This window comes from Colias eurytheme, chromosome 8, assembly GCF_061535395.1.
Source record: "Colias eurytheme isolate Ceu_HAF_F1 chromosome 8, ilColEury1 Martin Lab GWU primary, whole genome shotgun sequence".
NCBI classification, from domain to species: Eukaryota; Metazoa; Arthropoda; class Insecta; order Lepidoptera; family Pieridae; genus Colias; species Colias eurytheme.
Window position 1 is genome coordinate 11,527,836 of NC_142987.1, and position 23,135 is coordinate 11,550,970.

Consider the following 23,135-nt stretch of genomic DNA (forward strand, 5'->3'; position numbering starts at 1 on the left):
ACGAGCTTATAAGTACATCACAGTTCTAAATACTAGCCAATTAATCACCTATTCTACATAACATTTTAGCCTTTTTTCTATAAATATCTCTATATTTTAAACCATAACTAGCTCATCGCCCGCGGCTTCGCCCGCCTTGTCTCAAACCTTATAAATTATATACAAAAACCTTCCCTCTCCTCTATCTATTCACTATCTGATTAGATAGTGAATAGATAGAATAAATAGAGGGAAGGTTTTGCAGTTTTTTTTTAATAGATAGAGTGATTATCTATTAAAAAAAAACCGCATGAAAATCCGTTGCGTAGTTATAAATATTTAAGCATACAAAGGGGCATAGGGACAGAGAAAGCGACTTTGTTTTATACTATGTAGTGATTATTCTGTGAATCCTACTGTATAATTAGATAAACTTTATCTAACAAAATGTTGTTCATATTTAAAGGGGTAACACGTATTCATTCATTCAATAATAAACATGTTAAAATTAAAGTTCAACAAACAATTAATCAATTTCATCAAAAACAGATAATACGAGGCAATAGAAACTGTTTACCTCTTTTGGATCACAATTATTGACCGATCAATACACTAACAAATTAACAATATAACGATTGTAATTTTATTATTTGATATTTCTTAAAAACAACTCTACATACATGGAACTGTAATATATTTTAGGCTGCGAATTTATTAACGAGTACAAGTAAAAAGAATATTTATTGTCTCTTGTCCTTTTGCATTTTTTTTTCTAAAACTATAGCATAAATAGGAAACATTTGTTTTTTGTATGTATGTTTGTTATGTTTTCGCACAAAAACTGTTGGACCGATTTTAAAAATTCCCCAGCAGAAATTACCTATTTAGTTTTTCTTTCTTCGACGAGCGCGTGCGGCTGGGCAAAGCAAAATCTGGTACAGTACATCAGTTTCGCATATTAGCAGACAAACACACACATTACGGTGCACACTTAATAGCATGCAATCGGTCAAGCGTGAGTCGTGCGCGTTTCCTATCATTACGTTTATTGATACACTTTCACGTACCGTTATGTATGTCTAATGTAACCTAGTGAATTTAATGGTTAAACATGAAAAACTAGATTTTGGTACATTTTTTTTGTTTGTCTATTTTCTTGTTTATACGAAAATTTCATCAATACTTCGTACAAAGGAACGCACTTGTTAAGCTAATCTCTATCATGACGTTTAAATTGTAGAGCATGCCAAAAACATACAAACATACAGATTTCGCTACCTTCTTACTACATCTATACTAATATCTGTGCTAATATTGTAAAGCTGAAGAGTTTGTTTGTTTGAACGCGCTAATCTCGGGAGGTACTGGTCCGATTTGATAAATTCTTTCGGTGTTAGATAGATAGACCATTCTTCGAGGAAAGCTATATCATCTCGCTAAGACCAACAGGAGCGGAGCATTGCGGGTAAAACCGCGGAGCACAGCAAGTGTATGATGAAATATTTGGTTACTAAATACAATTTTCTTAAAAATTTACCTTTGATTATCATTATTTTCACCATAATATGATATTATTTCAATTCTTATTTACTTGTCTTTCCTGTCTTAAAAGTAGAACACAATTCTAAATCATTATACCGTATTGATACGTACTACAAATAATAACATAGATTAGTCAACTACAAGCTCAAATTGTTTGCAAATATTGGTGCACGTACAAACACAAAATATAACGCGGGGAAATCAAACTGAAGAGATTACATGCAAAATTGACTATTTTACGTGCGTGTTTTTTATGTTTTCTAATATTTATGAGCACAATAATAAATCTTCACGTTACCGCGTCAAAGTTTTCTGAAATTATATATGTAAATCTATACTAATATTATAAAGCTGAAGAGTTTGTTTGTTTGTTTGAACGCGCTAATCTCGGGAACTACTGGTCCGATTTGAAAAATTCTTTCGGTGTTAGATAGCCCATTTATCGAGGAAAGTTATAGGCTATATCACCACGCTACGACCAACAGGAGTGGAGCCACGAGGGTGAAACCGCGCGGAGCAGCTAGTTTACAATAATTTTATTTTGATAATTAAACATAGCCTTTGTCTATTTCTATGTTCTTCAAAAAACTTGTAAGTTCGTAAAATACGATACATCCATGCATGCTTCGTTTAGCATAGGGTTATATTAATTGTGTGACACAGCCATCCCATAAGGTTTAACTACTTTAGGGTAAGTAAAAAATAATATAAAAAGCTATATATCTTCGTATACAGTTGTCTCCAGATAATGATGGACCGCAATGATGTAACTGTGTGGAATGCTTGCTACTGTTAAAAATTATACACGCTACATTTATCTTTTGCTACTTGCGACATCTCTATTATCTGTGATCTTTATTATCTTTGATTCTGCCCGTTATCATTTTTAAAATGGTTTTTAATTAGTGATACCAATCCTTCACATAGTATAATTCATTACTTTAAACGCTTTCAGCAACATTAATTTTGTCATAGAGTCGACAGCCTACTTTTACTGTATTTAATTTTTGTTTTTCACAATAAAAAAGTATTTTTTGCAAAAAAATCTGTCTATAATTGCTATGTGGAGAGTTACAGATTATTCTGGACATGCAGTGAGTATCTTTCAACACATATTAAATCTGGACAATTAGTACTTAATTACTTCAATACACGGATCCACACCATATCATAGGAAAGGGCATAACAAGCGTATGAAAGTGCATAATTGGTCCAGGTGGAAAGTGGTCACGGTCTGGTTGGTGTAGCGATGGGCGATGGCTCGCATGGGACTTTCATAGGCTGAGGTTGTAGGCACGAGCGGAAGCGTAAAGAAATAGGTGGTAAACTATCTATTGAAGAACGATTTGTTATTATAATAAAACCTTTAACATTCTTGCAAATAATTATAGTTGAATTTATGATACAAGGGGTTAAATGAGAAGGCGCATTGACTGGTGCCTATAGTTATTTGTTGTGTTGGCTAACAGAGAAAAACAGAGCTATAATTTAATTTTTTGGCAGATGGTTGAAGTTCCTTATAATTTTTGTCGCCTTTAAATTAAGGATACATTTAAGACAAATCGATTGCATAAAGCGACGGAAAAATAGACTGATAATATTTGCAAAATGACGAAATATATTGGTTAAAAAACGTGAGCGATTCACTTTTAGCTTAAGAATGATATCAATTTAATGATACGAACAATAGGAAAGATAACGTAATTAAGTAAAATGTGCAGATGTTATTAATAAAATTGCGTTGTATTGTTAAGTCATAGATAACGTTAGTTTCAATTCACAATTTAGTTTAAGAGTTGTGTGTAGTTGTTTAAAACAACTATACTTATTGAAAAATCGGATAACATACGGATAACATAACAAAGTAAAGAGTGTCAAAATACTAAAATATTATCGCAATATATTGTTATTTGTATTGTCCATATTATGTTACAAAATACAGAAAAGATAAATGAATTATGAGCAAAAGATAAACGTAAATAACTACCATTCTACCGACTGAATATAAAACAAAACCAAAATAACTTTATCACTAGCCCTATGTTAAATTTAAATATGCATAATCGCTTCCGCTTATGCCATAAACTTCAAACCGCTAACGCACCTCTCTCCGCTTCACTCGAAGTAGCACCCTTATCATTACGGGTGTAATAAACATACGATTTAATGGAATGATTTACTATTAAAATAATGACAATAATTCAATGATGATATCTTTGTGTGGTTAGATTAGGGAGAGTTTGATTTGATGTGCGTTTTCTACATTTGCGATGGATTGAGCAGCTGCAGTGTTGCGAAAATAATAATAATGGTTTTCCATTGTTAATAACTCTATCACTTTCTTTGATAGTAACTTTGTTTTAAGTAGACTCAAAGAAAGATCTGCTTATGATGACATGAATAACAGAAAATTAAATTTAACATAAAAAATATTATAAACAGTATTTTTACAAGCCCGATTTTAATGATAAAGATCGAGAGAGCCACCTTATATTTTCATGTTAAGTGCATTTTATGTAGTATTTAAGCTTCCAAAATTGGAATACAAATCTGTTAACTTGGACATTTTGCTACCTTACAGATAAATATCACCCTTTTATTATTTTTTTAACGTATTTCTGTAATTAGCATGTCGAACACAAAGGTGACAGGATGCACAGTCGAGCGCGCGCGGGATTGTGCGCAGATAACAAATAAACCTGCCATTCATGCTGATTCGCTAGATTTAGACATACTGGATTATCTATGACATTACGTTTAAAAATAGACTTTGTAAAGCTGGCCATACATGATCCCGATTACCTCCGAGCCGATTACAGAGTCTTTTTGAAATAGACAAGAGGTTGTTTTTGTTAGCAGGCGAAGATGTAATGAAATAAGTATGCGACAGCCACAGATTGGAAAAAAAACCAAAAAACTTTCTAATACTTTAATTATATAAAAATTACAATGAAATATTATATCTAAAATTATTCTAATACATTCGACGATCGAATATAGAATGAAAAATTAATTAACTTAAAATAACATGAGTTGCCCAATTGAGGTCAGCCGTCGTCACATCCATAATACGCTGAAACTGCAACGTCGGCGATCTGCTTCACGTAGGCATATGTAATTCCTCCCCCCTTGGAACGGCGACTATTTTAAACCTTCAGTGAAAATATCGCCGGAACATTTTCAGGGTTACCCGTTTTCCTTTCTGTCTCGGTTGCAGATGGTTGCTGGTGTTCTTTCCTTCGGTTACGTCTCTTTATGCGCTGTCTAGTCATATGTATGAGAGCCAATATGACCGCACACAGAAGTATTGAGTAGACAGGTATTGTTGTGTGATGGAGGATACCTGATTGTACGCTGTCAATGTGTAAAGGATGCTGGATTAGGATTTTATCTTGGGCGTGGTGTAATCCTCGCAGATCGATGGAGTTGAGATTGATGCGGGCTGCTGCAATCTTTTGGTTTCCAATATCATAGGATATGTTGATTAATTTGAGGGGTTGGCCTCTGATCTCATCGTTGTCGTTAGCAATGGTTAATTGTCCTGTCTTGAAACGACATCCGATAGGAACCGTGATGAGATAGCTTCCTTGAAGTGATGTGTGGCTTCTATTGTTGCAAGTGAGATGTACTTTAGTTTGCTGAGGGAATGATACTACGTAGTGCTGATCATCGAGTTTTTCCATGGCCTCCCGTAACAAATTTACAGTAGTGAGTTCGCAGGATTCCTGAAGGGTTCGGTTGATGATGAGTTCTTGGATGCAATCCGATTTGGTGCGAATCTGATGAACAATCGCTTTACCACAGAGATACCAGTTTTTTAACTTCGGGCATTCTGCCTCTATGTACATGAACGACAACTCGTTTGTTGCTATGAAAGGAAAGGGTGGTATAAGGGCTTGGGCGTGTTTATTAGGAACTATGGATAATCTATAAAAGTCATACTTATCTCTAGATACTATAGGAAACTTAAAAACGAAAACTATATTTCTATCGACATAATATGATGCCGGAATAATAACATCATAATATTCTCTAAGTTCTAAATCTAAAATCTGCTCTCTACCGTAAATTACTTTTAATCTACTAACTATTGATTCTAGTATATCTATATCTATCATTGAATGATGCGTGCTCGAAGCACGAATAAAAGCTAAACTATTTTCTATCCTAAGTAATTCTTGAGTTAGATCTTCTACATTTTCAGTTAACAATTCTAGAAGTTGAGCAAACTTGGCATATTTAACTAGACTTTCTTCTCTACGTACATCACTATTGATAATCAAGTTCAACGTAGTGTTAATTTTGATCTGGTTTTCTAAAATTTGGGTTAACACACTACTATGCTTAGACATCCACTCCTTGTTAATACTAATATGATTATTAAATTCTTTAACTATTTCATTCTGATTGGTTTCTAACGTTTTAATAGCCCTATTATATGCTAAAGCATCAGTTTGATCTAAATTTCCTGTTATTCCTTTGATGATTGAACCTAATCCATCTACAAGACCTCTTTTAACGCGATTCGGTTCCAAAGATCGTAACTGCTTAAGAACTTTGTCAAGCTTGTTAGAAAGATATAATATCTGAATTTCATATATTGGAAAGGTGTCGTTTGTTAATCGGTCTTGGTAGCTTAGTAGTTGAGATTGCATTGAGTTGATATTACTCTCTACGTCAGTCAAGTTTACGTATTGAAGAAATGTATGATGGTGTGTCGTAAGTCTCATAAGTCCAAGGTTGTAGGGTAGTAACCCGGGTCCGTCATCCAGGTTCTCAAGTTTTATCTCTTGAGGTCGCGTCAATGGAAGTAGCGTCATTAGCAGAATCCTGTAACAAATTGGCCGCTTTAGGTATACGTTTCAACCTTGATTTTGCTACAGGGCCGCGTTTTTTCGACGTATATATATGAATGGGTAGATTAGCTAAAACTGTATCTTGTGTATAGCGAGGGGCAGTTTTTTGTCGACTAGCAAAGGGGTTCTTAATAAAGACCTGTTGTTGGGGTGCGTATTCTATCTCTGGTTCACGAGTCTTATTTCTATTATCCATTATATCGGTACGGTGAGCAAGGGATGAAGAGTTAATTATGTCATATACTTTTGTCATTTGGTCTCTGTGATTTTGGACATACTGTTGTAATAATGTCTGTGTAAAGTCAATGTCCATGCAGTCTCTGGGGTCAAAATGTCCTGTTAGTAAGTCAAAGGGCCTACATCGTGTGAAACTATGTATACTACTATTATAAGCTATGATTGCATAGGGCATAAGGTTAATAATAGGTTCTTCTTTACGTTGTAATTTAAGAAGCCTAAGGTGTTCAAGGATAGTCAAATGAAACCTTTCGATATTTCCATTATCGTTAGGAGAATGAGCTAATATTCTATGATGGTTGATCTTATGTAATCTCGTAAATTCCATAAACAGTTGGTTGGTGAACTCGGTCCCATTATCCGTTACGATGGTTAAAGGAATACCATGATGCGTGCAATAATGTAAGAGGGATTGTAATATACTAACAGCTGTTCCGTCACGTAAGTGGTAAGCTTGACCGTATTTAGTGAAAACGTCTATAAATGTTAAGTATTTCTCGCCTTCTGCTGTAAACAAGTCTATATGAACTATTTCAAACGGCTTGGTAGCTGGAGGTACAATGTTAAACTGAGGTCTAACGGGATGCCTATCATACTTTGCCTGTCCGCATAGTGTACATTCACTTATGAATTTTGTTATGTGTTCCTTCATCTTTGGCCAATAATACTTCCGGGATAAAGCCAAAAAAGACTCATTTATTCCTCTATGGTTGGTTTTTCCGTCATGGTAGTGGCGGATAATTTCCTGTTGACGAAGGTAATCCTTAACATTTTCCAATTCCATTTTAACTAACACAAGATTCATGGATGAACTTCTAAATTTATCTTGTAGTATCGGGATAATCGAATACATTCCCAATGGAGGAGTAATTAACAGGGCGGTTTTTACCTTTGGATTTACGTATTCTTTGACGGCGTTGATTACGTCTTCCTCTAAATTAGATTCTGATAATTGAATACTAATGCGCGTGTGAGTATCAAATGGTTTAGTTACCTGAGGCCGCTTTTTAACACCATTCACGATAGTAAAGTGTACTTGTCTATTGAATTTATTGAGTGGTTCGTCTGTGATAGGGATTTCCAAAATTGGATTCTCATTACTAGTGTGAACAGTCTCAGTAGATGAATTAGCTTGAGCTCGTATGGTATCGGATGGATTTCCCATAATTGAATTAAGCTCGTCAATTTCATCTATCAAAGACATTACGTCTTTGGTGTGAATTTCTACACGGGAAAGAGCGTCAGCATTGGTGTTAATTTTACCTTTTTTATAAACTACTGTAAAATCGTACTCACTCAGTTTAAGTCGCCATCTTGTAAGACGTGAATTCGGCTCTTTCAGATTCATCATCCATTGTAGTGGCTTGTGGTCGGTTATGATCTTGAACTTTCGACCAAATAGATAGGGTCTAAAGTATTTTGTAGCCCATACTATAGCAAGCAGTTCTTTTTCGATTGTACTGTAGTTCAACTCACTTTCGTTTAGGGTTCGCGATGCATAACACACGGGTTTATCTGACCCAATCGGACCCTGTGATAGGATGGCTCCAATAGCAACATTTGATGCATCCGTAGTTAGTACAAATTCCTTGGTAAAATCAGGATATTGCAGGATGGGGTCGTTAGTTAAGAGACTTTTGCATTTCTCAAAGCAATTTATGTATTCATTGTCGACACTGATTTTCCTTCCTTTCTTCAAACATTGAGTGAGTGGCTTAGTAGTGCGAGCGAAATCTGGAATAAATTTCCTATAATAACCAAGTAGGCCTAGGAATTGTTTTATCTCTTTAGGTGTCTTTGGGATGGGGTATTTTCTTATAGCCTCTATCTTGTCAGGATTTGGTTTGATTCCATCCTTACTGATGATGTGTCCAAGATAAGCTGTTTCAAGCTTCAGAAACTCGGATTTATCCATCTGAATTTTGAAGTTTGAATCTCTAAGTCTCTGAAAAACCTTTTCAAGATTAATCATGTGCTCCTGTAGGGATGTGCTGAACACTATTATATCATCGAGATACACTAGGCATATCTCGTTTTGTAGCCCTCTCAAGACGTTGTCCATTACTCGCTGAAATGTGGACGGAGAATTTTTGAGTCCCATAGGCATACGTAGAAATTCAAAATGACCGTGTTCAACATTAAATGCTGTCTTTTCTATGTCCTGTGGATCCATCTCCACTTGATAAAATCCACTCGCCAAATCAAGTGTGGTGAAGTACTGGCACTTCCCTAACTTATCCAGAACATCACTTATATTGGGAATAGGATATTTATCGTCTAGCGTTTTTTCGTTGACTTTTCGGAAATCAACCACAAGACGCCATTTCTGTTTACCAGATGCATCTATCTTCTTTGGTACTACCCAAATGGGTGAGCTCCATGCAGATTCAGATGGTCGTATTATACCCTGTTCCAACATTTTCTTGATCTGGTCCCTTACTTCCTGACGGTGTACGAATGGATATCGGTAGCTCTTTGTATGAACCGGCAATTCATCAGTAGTTCTTATTCGATGTTTAATTTTATTCGTAAAGGAAAGAGCTTCCCCTTCAATGTAAAAAACGTCAGAATAGCGAGAGCAAAGCTTAATAAGATTAGCTTTTTCCTCTTCGTTCAAGTGATCCGTTCGTAAACGTGAAATGACATCACGTGCGCGTGAGTTTAATTGTTGAGTACGCGTGCACTCAACATTAAATAATTCTGCGTGCGCTGGTGTATCTAATGAAAATATGATGTCATTTGGTGTAGGGTTCTCAATCTCCAAATAACCACGGTTATTCTTAATAGTAGTAATACATTCGTGAATTATGCAATTACAAAGTACTTGCTCCCTGACGAGTACATCGCCATCAATCGTATCTACGGGAATACGAATGATTTTAGAAGTTCCCGCTGGAATTATATCCTCGTATAGGTTCACGTTGCAAGAGTTGTACATCATAATAGGGTTTGACGCAGAGCGAGTTAACAGTTTACCTTCTCTTAAATCAATTCGAGCTTCCCAACCGCTTAATAAATCTAAACCTATAAGTCCGTCGAAGTAGTCATGAAATCGATATATGAAAAGCTTCATACTATCAGGGTCATTAAACTCATCGAAACATGGTAAGGTTATTGAATAGTTATTCCTACTGGTCGCATGTATATTGGTTACTTCAAAAGGATCGAAATTGAGAGGATAATTTGCAAAATATTTCTCGACAGCTTCAGGGCTTATGAAGGATTGGTTAGCACCCGTATCAATAAGTAGTTTCAAAGGTGGGTTCCTAATCTGAATGTATGGTAACTGTCTTTGCGTTTGAAGATTCAATTCTATCTTGGTTTTGGTGAATTCGAATCCTCCTGAAAATCCTGTTCGGTTTGACTAGGTCCTAAATGCGTTTGATAGTCGTCATGTGGTGGGTTGTTCACAGTAGTATCGTAATACGTCATGTCATAGGTGGGTTCATGAGTAAGTCCATTATCAGAGTAGTCATAATACTGCGTATAGTCAGGTTCTTGATAATAACCACCGTAACCGTAGTAAAAATCATTATAAGCCGCGGAGTCGTTCAAGTTAAGTTCACGGGATTTAAAATAATTGGATGGTGGTGGATTACCAAATTTACTCCAATCATGACCCGCGATCATCCTATTAGTCGGAGGCAATTCTTTAGGAGTGAATCGTTGTACCCCACTCATAGGCTGAGGGCCTTGTGTCTGTGGTGAATTATGGCGTGGTTGTAATCTAAATACATTACTCCGAGGATTATAGTTAGGTGGAGGTGCAGCGAACATTCTTTGCGTATTAGTGGGCATACGATTTTGGTTAAATGGTTGTGTAGGAGGCCTAAACGGGCGTGGTGCCATAGGGGCCTGCAAGTTGACTGGTAATTGGTGATTCTGTAGACGCGGGGGTGTGAAAGATACCGAGGGTTGTGCGAGGTTAATCTTAGGAGTTGGTTGGTTTTTAGTAGTGTCATTTCGCGATTGGAGGTACATTACATTAAGTTCCTCCTGGACGTATTCGAGCGCCTTTTCGATAGTAGGAGGGCGCATGCAGCGTATACGGGAACCTAGAGGTTCTTTAAGTCCTCGTACAAACGCTTGCATCGTCACTTTCTTATATAAATCGCGTTTCGCTTCGATGGTAGTGGCAATACTTTCGTGTAACGTCACATAGGTCATGATAGTGCTGAACAAAGTTTGACAATGCTCATAAAATTCTTGAGGTGTTCTACTACCTTGCGTCGTTAAGGAGAGGTCATTGTACAAGGCGGTTTCATCGCGTTGATCCGAAAAGTTATTAATCAGAGCACTTCGAATACCTAACCAACTATCCGGTATGCCATTAGAATTAATTGTACATGCTGCGGTCCCAGTTATTTTGTTAAGGATACCATTCAGCAAGCACAAATTTGAAAACTCGCTACCCGGTTCGGTGCTCAAATATTGCACAACTACTTGATCGCATATTCTTATAAACCGAGGTAAAATGTTGGGATTTCCGTCAAAATCGGGAACTAAGCGAAGGGCTTTAAAAATTGTGTCCGGGTCTCTAGGATGTGCCATTTCTAAATTGAATAAATTATCTAAAAATAAACTATTATCTAAATCTGTATCTCTATTGTTATCTACTACACGTTGGCGGGCCTGACGCGATTCAGGGTCCCGCGACCTAAAGGCTCTAGGGTGATAAATTTTGTGCTAAAGGATACACTTAGGAATAAAGGAAGCAACACGAGAATAATTCAAGTGTACTTACATATACTGCATTTTCTGGTTTCTCCCCGTGAATCGAAGTTTGGATTCCCCTGGGCTGTTGCAGAACTGTAGATTCGTGATATCCGATGCCGGTGCTTGAAAGCCCCCAAAGTAGCTTCTCGACGTATAGTTATATCGATGTAAGATAATTAGTCTTGAATACTACTTGCGGATATCCTACCGACTGCGCCAAATAAGTATGCGACAGCCACAGATTGGAAAAAAAACCAAAAAACTTTCTAATACTTTAATTATATAAAAATTACAATGAAATATTATATCTAAAATTATTCTAATACATTCGACGATCGAATATAGAATGAAAAATTAATTAACTTAAAATAACATGAGTTGCCCAATTGAGGTCAGCCGTCGTCACATCCATAATACGCTGAAACTGCAACGTCGGCGATCTGCTTCACGTAGGCATATGTAATTAATGTGATAACAGTTTTGTTTTCATATTTATGTTAATTGTGTCATATAATTAAATGTTAATAAATGTTTGAAAAACTTTCTTACTTTTATATTTCAAATCTTATCTTTAAAATAAATAATTTAGATGTGGGTGTGTTTATAACTATTTCTATATGACATACTTACAAAAAAAATTGTTTGTCATATTTTTATTTTGCACTCTGTATGTTACCTTTATTGTAACTATCAATACCAATTTAGCATAATAATTGTCTTCCGCAAAATATTATTGAACTTGTCTTTTCGTACATTTCAAGCAGAATTTTATACGTTTCCTTTCCAGCTATCTCCTATCCTTTAATTTTTAACCGTCTAACGTACCCATAATTTTTAATCTGTGTTCTAAATTCACACGCTATGACGTCACCGGAAGGGGAAGCACGCTCGGCTTGGCGCGCAATTGTCGCGCGGCCTCTAGCTAATTGTGTTAGATGCGCATACGATCCGTGTATCACATTAAATCGATTTTTAATGAATTTTCTAGTGGTCAACAGTCAAAATTGTCAATAGTTTCATATTTTAAACCATTCTAGTAATTTATTGTAACTGGATTGGTCCCATTAGTTATTAGTTATCTCCTGCATTTAGGCAACTTCAATACCAGATATTTTCTTTCAGATATAACAGACATTGGAGGGCTTAAAATGAACTTGCGGATAGTTTCCTTAAAACTACCCCTGCTCCAAAATTCTATCTCAACTTATTTCTTCATCCCTCGTTAAATTGCAGGCATATATGGCAAAAAATTGTTTGTGTATTGCACATTTAGTGTTATTAAATGTATGTTTTATAGATCCTGTACCGCTCCAATCCGGATCCAAAAAAGCCAATCACATCCGAGAAAGCCGAGCATTATTACTAAAATTAATTATCTTGCTCAAAATGTAATACATAATGAATATTAAAACGCCATGCGCTTTCTCTGCATTGTGCGTTGTTTCATTTGCTGTGTGTTTTTATTGTGAAATGTCTTCCTCCTTCATTGTTGGTGTCTTGGAACTCGATATGGGGAATTAGGAAATGGCACGTGTTTTGCGTTAAATTTGTTATGTTCGTTTCATTTGTTTGCTATAAATCTGTCATGGTATAGTTAGAACAGAAACTCTTATGAGTTTTATTTGATCAAAAGATACACTATTTGGTACGCTATGTTTATTTTTATTTTACAGTATTTTTATTACGTTAGGTTTTTTGTTGTAGCGGAAATGAAGGCATTATTTATTCATAGAGCTATTTATAACTGATATTAATATTAATTTTTAATACTTTTAAATTTGTGTTATAAGTATTAAGTCCGGATTTCCTTGACAAAACGAAATTATCTTAAGCATTTGCTCTTTTATTAGAACTATTTTTAGTTCTGCATAAATTATTTAACATTGTTTTATTTTGATTAATCTACCTGTTACTCTATTTTATTGAGAGCAAGATTGAGAGACATTATCTGGTTTGCATTCTAACGTCATTATATCATTTGCTGACCTTTCACAAGTCAAGGTGGACGGCTGATGGCTTACAAATAAGTTATCTAAAGGAATTCACATAGTAACAGATTAATATAGGTAGTATTTTCTTAAACTCTATACGTAAATAAAGATATTCTTTCGTAGCTAAAAGCGTTGAATTAATTTTAAATTATTGGAATTCAAAATGTATGTTGTGTAGGTTTTGTCAATATAGAAGAAGTGTGTAAAAATAGAAATAATAAAATTATTATCAAGGAATGACCTGAAAGAGCACCTGAAGAGCTGTAAGTTGTCACCGACTTTATAAAAGGTTGTTATCATGTACTTATAAATACCGAATAAAGTTTATTTATAAGTTTGAACGTTTGTGTAATTCGCCGAAATGATAAACAGGATTGTTACCATTTTTTATTGGCTAATAAATTATTTACATGAATTCTTATATAAATCTATATGTATTTAGTAACACAGGCCAGTAGGTTAGGCCAATAAAAACAATAACAAATGTTATACGAACGGATTGGAAAGTCTATCTCATAGCGATACGAAAAAAATATTACTTACAAAGGAAATTCAGGTATAGGCCATGGGGATATTTCATTTTAGTTAAAATAATGAGACTGAAAAATTATACGTTTTAAGTTATTTGTTGTATGTTTTTGTGAACTGAATTAAAATCATTGTTATCTAGTGTGGAGTATAGAAAGTGTTCGTAAGTTATTCCGGTAAATATATTTAAATTAGAAACAAACCAAATATGCTCTTGTGCGAAAAGTAACTATATAATTATGTATTTCATATCATGTTATTTAGAATTTATAATAAGTTCATTAAAATTATGAATTTTTTTTCGGTTTGATCTCCTTGTGGCACATGATACAAAAAAGAAAAATAAACAGATACCGGTATATCCATATCCACTGAAAGCGATAACAGTTAATTATTTTATACATAATTGGGATACGTAACGTACAATTAAATTATTCATTAATATTCAGGAAATCAGGCTTCGATTGAAGAGTTACCGTTACGCCGGTTTCTCGAATGTTTTTCTTAAATAACGTGGAAAATATGCAGTTAAATTATTTAACCAAATTATATTATTCTAACTAATAAATCATTCCAACTTTCACTTATAACAGCATGGAGGTAAAATTTCGTTTATGCTGTGAGTGAAACGAAAAACTGAAATTCAAATCTGAGTTCCAAATATTTAATACAATTTTTGCGAATTCACGTTTTTCGTCTAAGACGCTAATTGTCTTAATCTTAAATAAGTTGATAGTATGTTTATACTTTTAATAAGTTTTATTGCATTACCGAGTCGTATTAGTTATTTATTATATTGGCAATTAATATTACGTATAACCAAGAAAGGAAAGTCTTTATATTTATTAGTGCGTTTTAAAGCACAGATAAAACAAAAAATTTAAAACAAGTTGCGATCTGTAAAGGTGACAAATGTCAACGTTAAAATTGTGATGTGTTTGCGAAACCATTGTAGCATAAACAATGAGAGTTGACTGGCCTCTCAATTGTTTTGCCATATTGTTAAGAAAATAGTGTTAAAACCATCGAGATAGAATGTACTACGTACTAGAGAGGCGATCGCTACTACACTCTCTTTAACACGAGCTAGAGGTAAGAATCACAAGTCTCTTTAGTCTGTGTCGGACTGTGCCCCCCGCTTGCCGCGTCAACACGTGTTATTGCTCTGTTCAAAATGCCTTCGTGTTTGCTTAGATATTGTTTTAACAGTTCCCATAATACAAACAAAGCCCGAGGAGTGACTTTTCACCAGTAAGTTTCCTTATTATGAGTAAGTCATGCATTTTACTAATATTGTTATAATTTTGCGAAAAATCACCACGCGTTCTGCGTTTCGCGCCATTTTTCATAGACTAACAGCACAGACGTGACACTATCGATGAGTCTGTTAAAAAAATGTAACTGGATTTTTTTAACTATGTATATACAATATCTACTAGGAAAGATTACCGTGGTGTAATACCTAAATATTTATACTTTTACCCGACTACGCAAAGTAAAACGGTAGGTTATATTAAGTAATATTTATTTATTTACCTATTTTTATTTATTAAAAAAAGCCTAATCAATAGTTGTTCCAATAGGATTTATAAATTATTATGCACAACAATTACAAATAAACACAACATTCACAGAAACTAATACAGTAAAAGTTCCTTAATCGCGCTTCCTTTATTCGTGTTTTCACTATTCGCGGATTAAAAAAATGCGACCCAATTTCTATATTCACGACTAAAAATTTTTTTTATACGCGGATTTAATAAGTACATACATAATAATAAAATTATTCCAATAGGTATCTTACCCAATATCCTTGTCAAATGGACTAATAAGAAAGTAAAATAGATCTTATAACAAGTTTGCCTAAAGTACATAATATTATGTTCTTAAATGATATCGCCGAGGCCTTTGACACAAGCCGCCTTTGTCGCAAGCCACCTCTGCAGCGATTGATATTTTTGAGAATGTAAATAAACAGAATGGAAGCAACCTTATAACTCAATAAATAAAGTATATTTTTAAATGTAGTTCCGTTTATAGTAAAGTTACAAAAATTGTGATCGAGTAAGGGGGCGTCCATAAATTACGTGAGGTGTTTTTTAAAATTTTCTGCACCTCCCTCCCCCCCTGGTGAGATGTCGTGAGAATTTATTCAACCCCTCCCCCATCCTCGAATCTCGCGTGAGATTTTTCAAAATGTGAGTTTCTTATACGTAAACGCCATCAACATTGAATCATCGTATCCATTTAAATTACATCATGAAGCAAAAACTGATAAAACTATTGATTACTACACAAAACGACAAAAGCTTAATAAATTGATATTATTTAAAGGAAATTAAAATACATAGTTTAATATAAAATCCTCGTTTTATTAATTCCCTAGTATCGGTACCACCAGATAGTACCGAGTAAACAGATTGCACAATGTGTCGCATCTGCACGCATTGCTTAATCTTTGAACTTGAAGCCACGCCTCGCTCGTTCCACACGTACCCCACCACATCGGCCGCGCGCAATGTTTTTGTTTGGAATAACCCCTCTAGTAATATATCTCGATGGTTAAAACAAATGTCATTTTATAAACATAAAACTTTATGTATCATTTATTATCAAATGTAAAACTGCCTCTTTTGCACAGCTATAAACTTTTAAAACAGGTTCTTTATATCGCATATACGATGAGAGATTTAAACCGTATCTTTAACCGATGCACTTATCAATTGACCTATATCCTAAATCTAGACCCAACCTGTATAAAGTCCGTTTTCTCTGTCAAATTTTCGAAGCGCGCCAAAATCTCCTTCACAGACACTTTAGGTTCAGACCGTTCCGTGGTTTCCTCGTGTATCGTCTCCATGTGTCCACTGGAGGACGACGAGTAGCTTTGGGGGCATTTCTTTCGTCTGGGTTCTTCGCGGGTGTCTGCCCCGGAGTCAGAATCGTCAGCGGAAACGTCAAGACTGGATGCGTCAGAGGAGTTGATCAAGGAGTCCAGGCTCGGGGCTCGTCTGAGCTCATCAGTGTCGAAGGTGCGTTGTAAGTTCCGCCAGTTGTCGCGCATCGCGGTGTCGAGTCTCGGCCGTTGCATAGTGCGCGCGCGTGCGCGGTCGCGAGGTGACTGGCGCTGCGCTATGGTGTGTACTGTGTTCCGATATGGGATCATGTATTGGTAATTTAACTATTAAATAATGGTGATGTTGTTTTCAGGTTAATATGGAACGTAGGTAGTGTTGATGAAATTTGTTTGAGATAATTGCGGGATTTATGAATGCATCGAACGGTTTAAATATAGGAAGGTTTCAACCTTAGGTTAACGAACGTTTGAAAATGATCTTAAGATCATTTTAAATTGATACTAATTTAAAATTGCAACATTTTAAGATATCAAATTGGGCATGGAAATGCACATTTGGGAAGAACTTTACGCGACACTAAGACCAGGGGCGGAAGCTATAGTTCATTCCTTGTAGCTCGCTGACCGGTCGATGATGGATGGATTTATCATTTAAAATATTTAATACTCGAATAAATACGAATAATAGAATATAGGTACATAATTCGCTTACGCAACTCTACCTTAAATGTTACGTAAATCATGGATACCTACGTGCTTAAAGTGCAGATGTTATTTATTGAGAATTATTTGAGGACACGTTCATAAATAATACAATGAGTAAGGAATTTAATCAAACTGCTAACTAAATGTACAAATACCTAATGGACGTTGAATATGGCTCAACTTATTTTAGCGCTCTATCTCATCAGAAAATGTATTGTTAAAATAACACAGAAAAAACAACCAAGATTTATTTTTTACGCAGTATATTATATATAGCCCTGAATCTTCAGATTTTGGTGGAAGTCTAGCCACTTATTATTTCTTCTCTACACTACGCTAACTTTGCTAAAAGATCCTACAATAATATACAAAAAATAATTCCGATACAAATCAGCTTAGTGCTCTACAAACACGTGAATTCTTCGTAGAGCATACGTATCATGACAAAAATAATAATTTCAGTAAAAAATAATACACAATTTTCATCACAAGCGATCGTGATTTGTACAAACTAAGATGGCCGCTAACGGGCAGTAACGGACACTGTAATATATCCCACGTGATATGTGCAGTTTAGAGTTTAGACCAACAGCTTAGTACATATTGTGTTAATATTATTCCGTAAAGATAATTCCACATTGCAATTGTTACTCAAAACGCGGCAAAATAACGGAGATTTTTGACGTGTCAAATCTATTTTTAGGCGAGAACTAAGACATTTTAAAACAACGAAAAAACAATAAAAAAATTCGTTCTTTTATAACTATGCTACTTTTCTTAAAAATAATACATAAGTTAATCCATACTTATTAATATTATAAATGCGAAAGTAACTCTGTCTGTCTGTCTGTTACTCAATCACGCCTAAACTACTGAACCAATTTACATGAAATTTGGTATGGATATATTTTGATACCCGAGAAAGGACATAGGCTACTTTTTATTGCGAAATATGTACCACGGGCGAAGCCGGGGCGGACCGCTAGTATAATATATGTATGTACTTATTATTATTATATTTACCGTTGCACATCCGCATAAGCATATAATAAATTATTATAGATTTAAATCGTTTATTTAGCTAAACGGTATTCAATAGGTTATTTGTGGAGTTATATACATATATCCGTATTTTAAATAATTTATTATGAATACAATAATTATTATTAAAATAACTTTTTCTTTTTCAATTACATTGGTATCAATCATTCCAAACTCAATGATACAATTCGAATTATGATGCTATTCAACCGAATAAGTACATATATTGCTTTTTTAATTTTTTGAATGTATATGTATGTATAGAGCTATGGAAAATACATGTCATTTTTATTATTAAATATTTCTAATCTAATCATAATATTATTAAATTCCCGAAAATGAGAGCTTCTTAATTAGATTTTTCATAGCTTAACTTTCTCAATAATATTATTTCGTAGAAAGCTCTCGAAGGTTCAACACTAAGTCCAAGCAAGCCGTCACGGCAGCTACCCGTAGTTATAACTGTACTAATTACGATATAATTGTTTCGGATCGTTGGATTGCAGGTTTACGTACATTATAATTAGATTTAGCTTGTAATTTGTTTTGATGAGTGCATAAATTAAGTGTATTGATGATTTTTAGACATTTTAGATACGGTTTTTATTTTTGTTACATTTTCTTTAAGTGACTAGATGTTTTTGTTACTAATTTTGGTAGTTATTGAGCTCATCATTTTTTAAAAGAAGTTCTAAAACTAACTACTTAATAAAAATGTTGAGCCCAAATTAAATTGTAACATATTAAATGGTATATTATGATAGCATCAGGCGAGATTGTGGTCTACCGCTTCTCTATTCTCAATAAAAAAAAATACTTATTTTATAAATGTGAAGCCTCTGATTCTTCCTACTTTTACACATAACAATAATAGCTTGTATATAAATTAGACATTTATTTTGAAAATGAAAATTAACTCTGACCAATTTAGGACACTTAAACACTAACTATAGTTTTGTGTAGTTATTTTTTCGCAACGTCAGTCAAAAAGAATACGTTAAACATTATTAAGTAATAAAATATGACTATTACTCATCTTCAATACATAAGGAGGTCGATGTTATGTAACGTTAGGAAGTAGGAACTTAACTAAAGTCACATTTTGACTAGTCATTGACGTGAACTATGAAGAAATCGGCAATAGTGTTAATTTTATTCGTAAAATAAGGTTAGGTTATAAGATAAAGTCGAATCACAAAGTTATGTGATAGAAAATGAAATACATTTTTATGAACTTGTTTTTGATGTTTTAGTGATGATTATAAACGTAGTATTTTTCGTAGTAGTCAGTAGTATTTCCTCTTTAATTTTTCAATCTTCTTTTTTTTAAACATTTACGTAGGTAATCAGCATGAAGCAAGAAGGAAGAGAATTTTTTGTGGGTTACGTGTGTAGATAAGTTTAATATTTAAGAGCTATTACGCACTGTCGACCAGTCGCTGGCGACTGTGACTTACTATAGTTTAAATAGGGGCTTGCGCACTTAGTCGTCAGTCGTCCAGGAGTAAGTCCAGTCGACAGGTCGACAGTGCGTAATAGCTCTAAGTGTGAGGTATTCATGTATTTTTCAAGTAATACTTATTGAGGCGCGTTGAGTAACATTCAAATAAAATTTCAAGGTCGTGTCATATTTTTTTTAATAAGATAAACAATATTTATTTGTTACATTGATTGGTTTTAATTTTTAAGTAATAAGAGGCAGAACATCTACAAAGTGTATGATTCACTAGCGCGGCTTGTTGCACAGATTTTGTTCGTGGTTCTATAATAATACCTCAATGGATAAATGTGTGTGCACATACCTGCGAGTGCTGCAACACGAACTCAGTGATGAGCGAGTGTGCATTGTGCGCGTTGTGTGTGTGCAGCGTGAGCGAAGTGGCGCCGGCGCTCAGCTGCAGCGTGCCCGCCGCGGGCAGGGCGGCGCGGAGACCCGTCAGTGGGAGTGAGCGCTTTACTACTAGCCCGCCGGGACCTGGGGGTAAAGAATAAAATAAACATTGTATATTGAAGTGAAAACTTCTTTAGCGGCGTTGAGCACTTTTTCTGTAATGGGTATAAAATCACTCGCGTCAGGACACGTGACCTGATCGAAAAAGCGTAAACGGATACCATTCCAAAATATCAAACATGCTCAACGTTAATAATCAAGTTTTCACTTCTGCCGGCACTCCCGAAGTGCAACCCGTCTTTTTTTTTTGTTTAAAGTTATGTTGTTTCGACAAATAATTATTTAATAACTAGCTTTCCACATCGCCCGCGCAGTTAAAGAAAAACCCGCATAGTTCCCGTTCCCATGGGATTTCCGGAATAAAACCTATCCTATGTTCTCGGGTATCAAAATATCTCTTTACCAAATTTCATGCAAATTGGTTCAGTAGTTAAGGCGTGATTTAGTAACAGACAGATAGACAGAGTTACTTTCGCATTTATAAAATTAGTATATTATGTAATAATTTAAGAATTGTAAGTCATGTTTTCTTTAATCTTAATACTATTATAAAGGCGAAAGTTTGTATGGATGTATGGATGTTTGTTACTCTTTCACGTAAAAACTACTGAACCGATTACAATGAAATTTAGCACACATATAGAGGGTAACTTGGATTAACACATAGGATAGGTTTTATCCCGGAAATCCCACGGGAACGAGAACTATGCGGGTTTTCCTTTGAAAACGCGGGCGACGCCGCGGGCGGAAATCTAGTTACACATAAATAATGTATGGATTGGATTTGTGGGTCCGGTAAATAGAAGTTAATTTTAGTAATTCTGCTCGCGTCTGTGGTAAATGTTAAAATATGTAGTTAATGACGTTTCAAAAGTGCTTCTAGAAGAAGTCTAATTGTATAAATAAATGTTTGAGTTTGAGTCTGAAAGTTAATGTGTTAATAAATTTTTAAAAAGGAATAGAATAGTGAAACTTAATTTCATGAAGGCTGATTATGAAATTATTAAAAGTAAACTTTATGAAATTAACTGGAATGCAGAATTAGCCACCTTGAATAAAGTAGACGACATGGTAGAAAAATTTTACTCCATTATTAATCATATTATTGAGGACAATGTTCCCAAAAAACATACGGACAAAAATTGTTTGTATCCTGTTTGGTATGGCAAAAATTTAATAAAACTTATAAAAGAAAAAGAAAAAATAAGAAAAAAATATATTAAATATAAAAATCCGATGGATAAACTGGAGTTCAACTTAGCGAGAACTCGATGTCATAATGAGATTAAACTAAGCTACCAAAGATATCTTAAAAACGTTGAAGTTTCTATAAGTGATAATAATATAAAGGCATTTTGGTCGTATATATCCGCTAAAAGAAATTCGAAAGGTACATTACCTGAGGAAATGCTTCTAAATAATGTTGCTTATTCTTCTCCTGCAGATATATGCAGTGCCTTTGTTCAACACTTTTCGTCCGTGTATACCAAAAGTAATTCGATTAATTTAGTTCCGCCTATAGATGAATCTTCTCCTTGCAATAATATTTTGGATAGAATTGTATTAGATAACGCCTCAGTGGTAAAATCTTTTAAAAAATTAAATATTAATAAGAGCGCTGGACCCGATGGTATCCCCCCTGTTTTCGTTTCTCGTTGTGCTGATTGCCTTTCAGTGCCATTGAACATAATATATAATAAATCTTTAAACAGCGGTTATTTTCCCTCACAGTGGAGGAAATCTAATGTAGTCCCTATTCCTAAAAGCGGCGAAGCTAGAGATATACAAAACTACAGACCCATTTCACTGTTATCTGTGTTTGCAAAATGTTTTGAATCGCTGATTGGGTATATCAGCGATTACAAAGATTCAAAGCATTTAACATACCACTTAAAGTCCCACTTAATACCTGAGCAACATGGTTTCCGTGGCGGGATGTCTACCTTAACTAATCTGGTCACTTACACTGATGATTTGTGTGATAATATTGATAGTGGCCAAGAAATAGATGCAATATATATGGATTTCAGTAAGGCGTTCGATAAGGTGGATCATTCGCTGCTGCTTAGAAAGTTGTCAAGGGTTGGTGTTCATGGTCTAATGTTAAAGTGGTTTGCAACTTACTTAGACAATAGAACGTCAAAAGTTACGGTTAATGGCTATGAATCGCAGCCATTTGTAGCTACTTCGGGTGTTCCTCAGGGCTCGCACTTGGGGCCTATTTTGTTTTTAATTTTTATTAACGATTTGTCCAATGAAATTAATTACTCAAAATTTATACTTTTCGCGGATGACCTTAAAATATTCAAAAATATAAATAATTCAGAGGATGCTAAATTTCTTCAAGACGATCTAAATAGAATTTCAGTATGGACAGTTTCTAACAAGCTACCGTTAAATATAAATAAATGCAAATTTATCAAATTTTCCAAAAAGTTACAGCCACACTCATCTTCGTATTCCTTAAATAATACCACCCTTGAGGAGATACCCCAGGTGCGAGACTTAGGAGTAACATTCGATAAAAAACTAGGTTTTATTCATCATATTAATAATATAGTTACGAAATCTCTAAAACTTCTTGGATTTATATGGAGGAATTGCAAAATGTTTAAAAGTGTTTTACCCTTAAAAATTGTATACTGTTCATTAGTAAGATCTCTCTTGGAATATTGTTCACCAGTCTGGAATCCATCTTATCGATGTCATATAAAGAGACTTGAGTCTGTCCA

The 23,135-nt window shown here is 34.6% G+C and overlaps 1 protein-coding gene across 1 annotated transcript in view; it reads right to left on the reverse strand.

The window, feature by feature from the left end:
* Myo10A (unconventional myosin 10A) overlaps positions 1 to 23,135 on the reverse strand; it is a 105,527-nt gene that overhangs the window by 22,465 nt on the left and 59,927 nt on the right. The window contains exon 23 of the mRNA XM_090104977.1: positions 20,255 to 20,427. Within this exon, the coding sequence (XP_089961103.1) occupies positions 20,255 to 20,427 (173 nt within the window). The remainder of the gene's footprint in view (positions 1 to 20,254; positions 20,428 to 23,135) is intronic.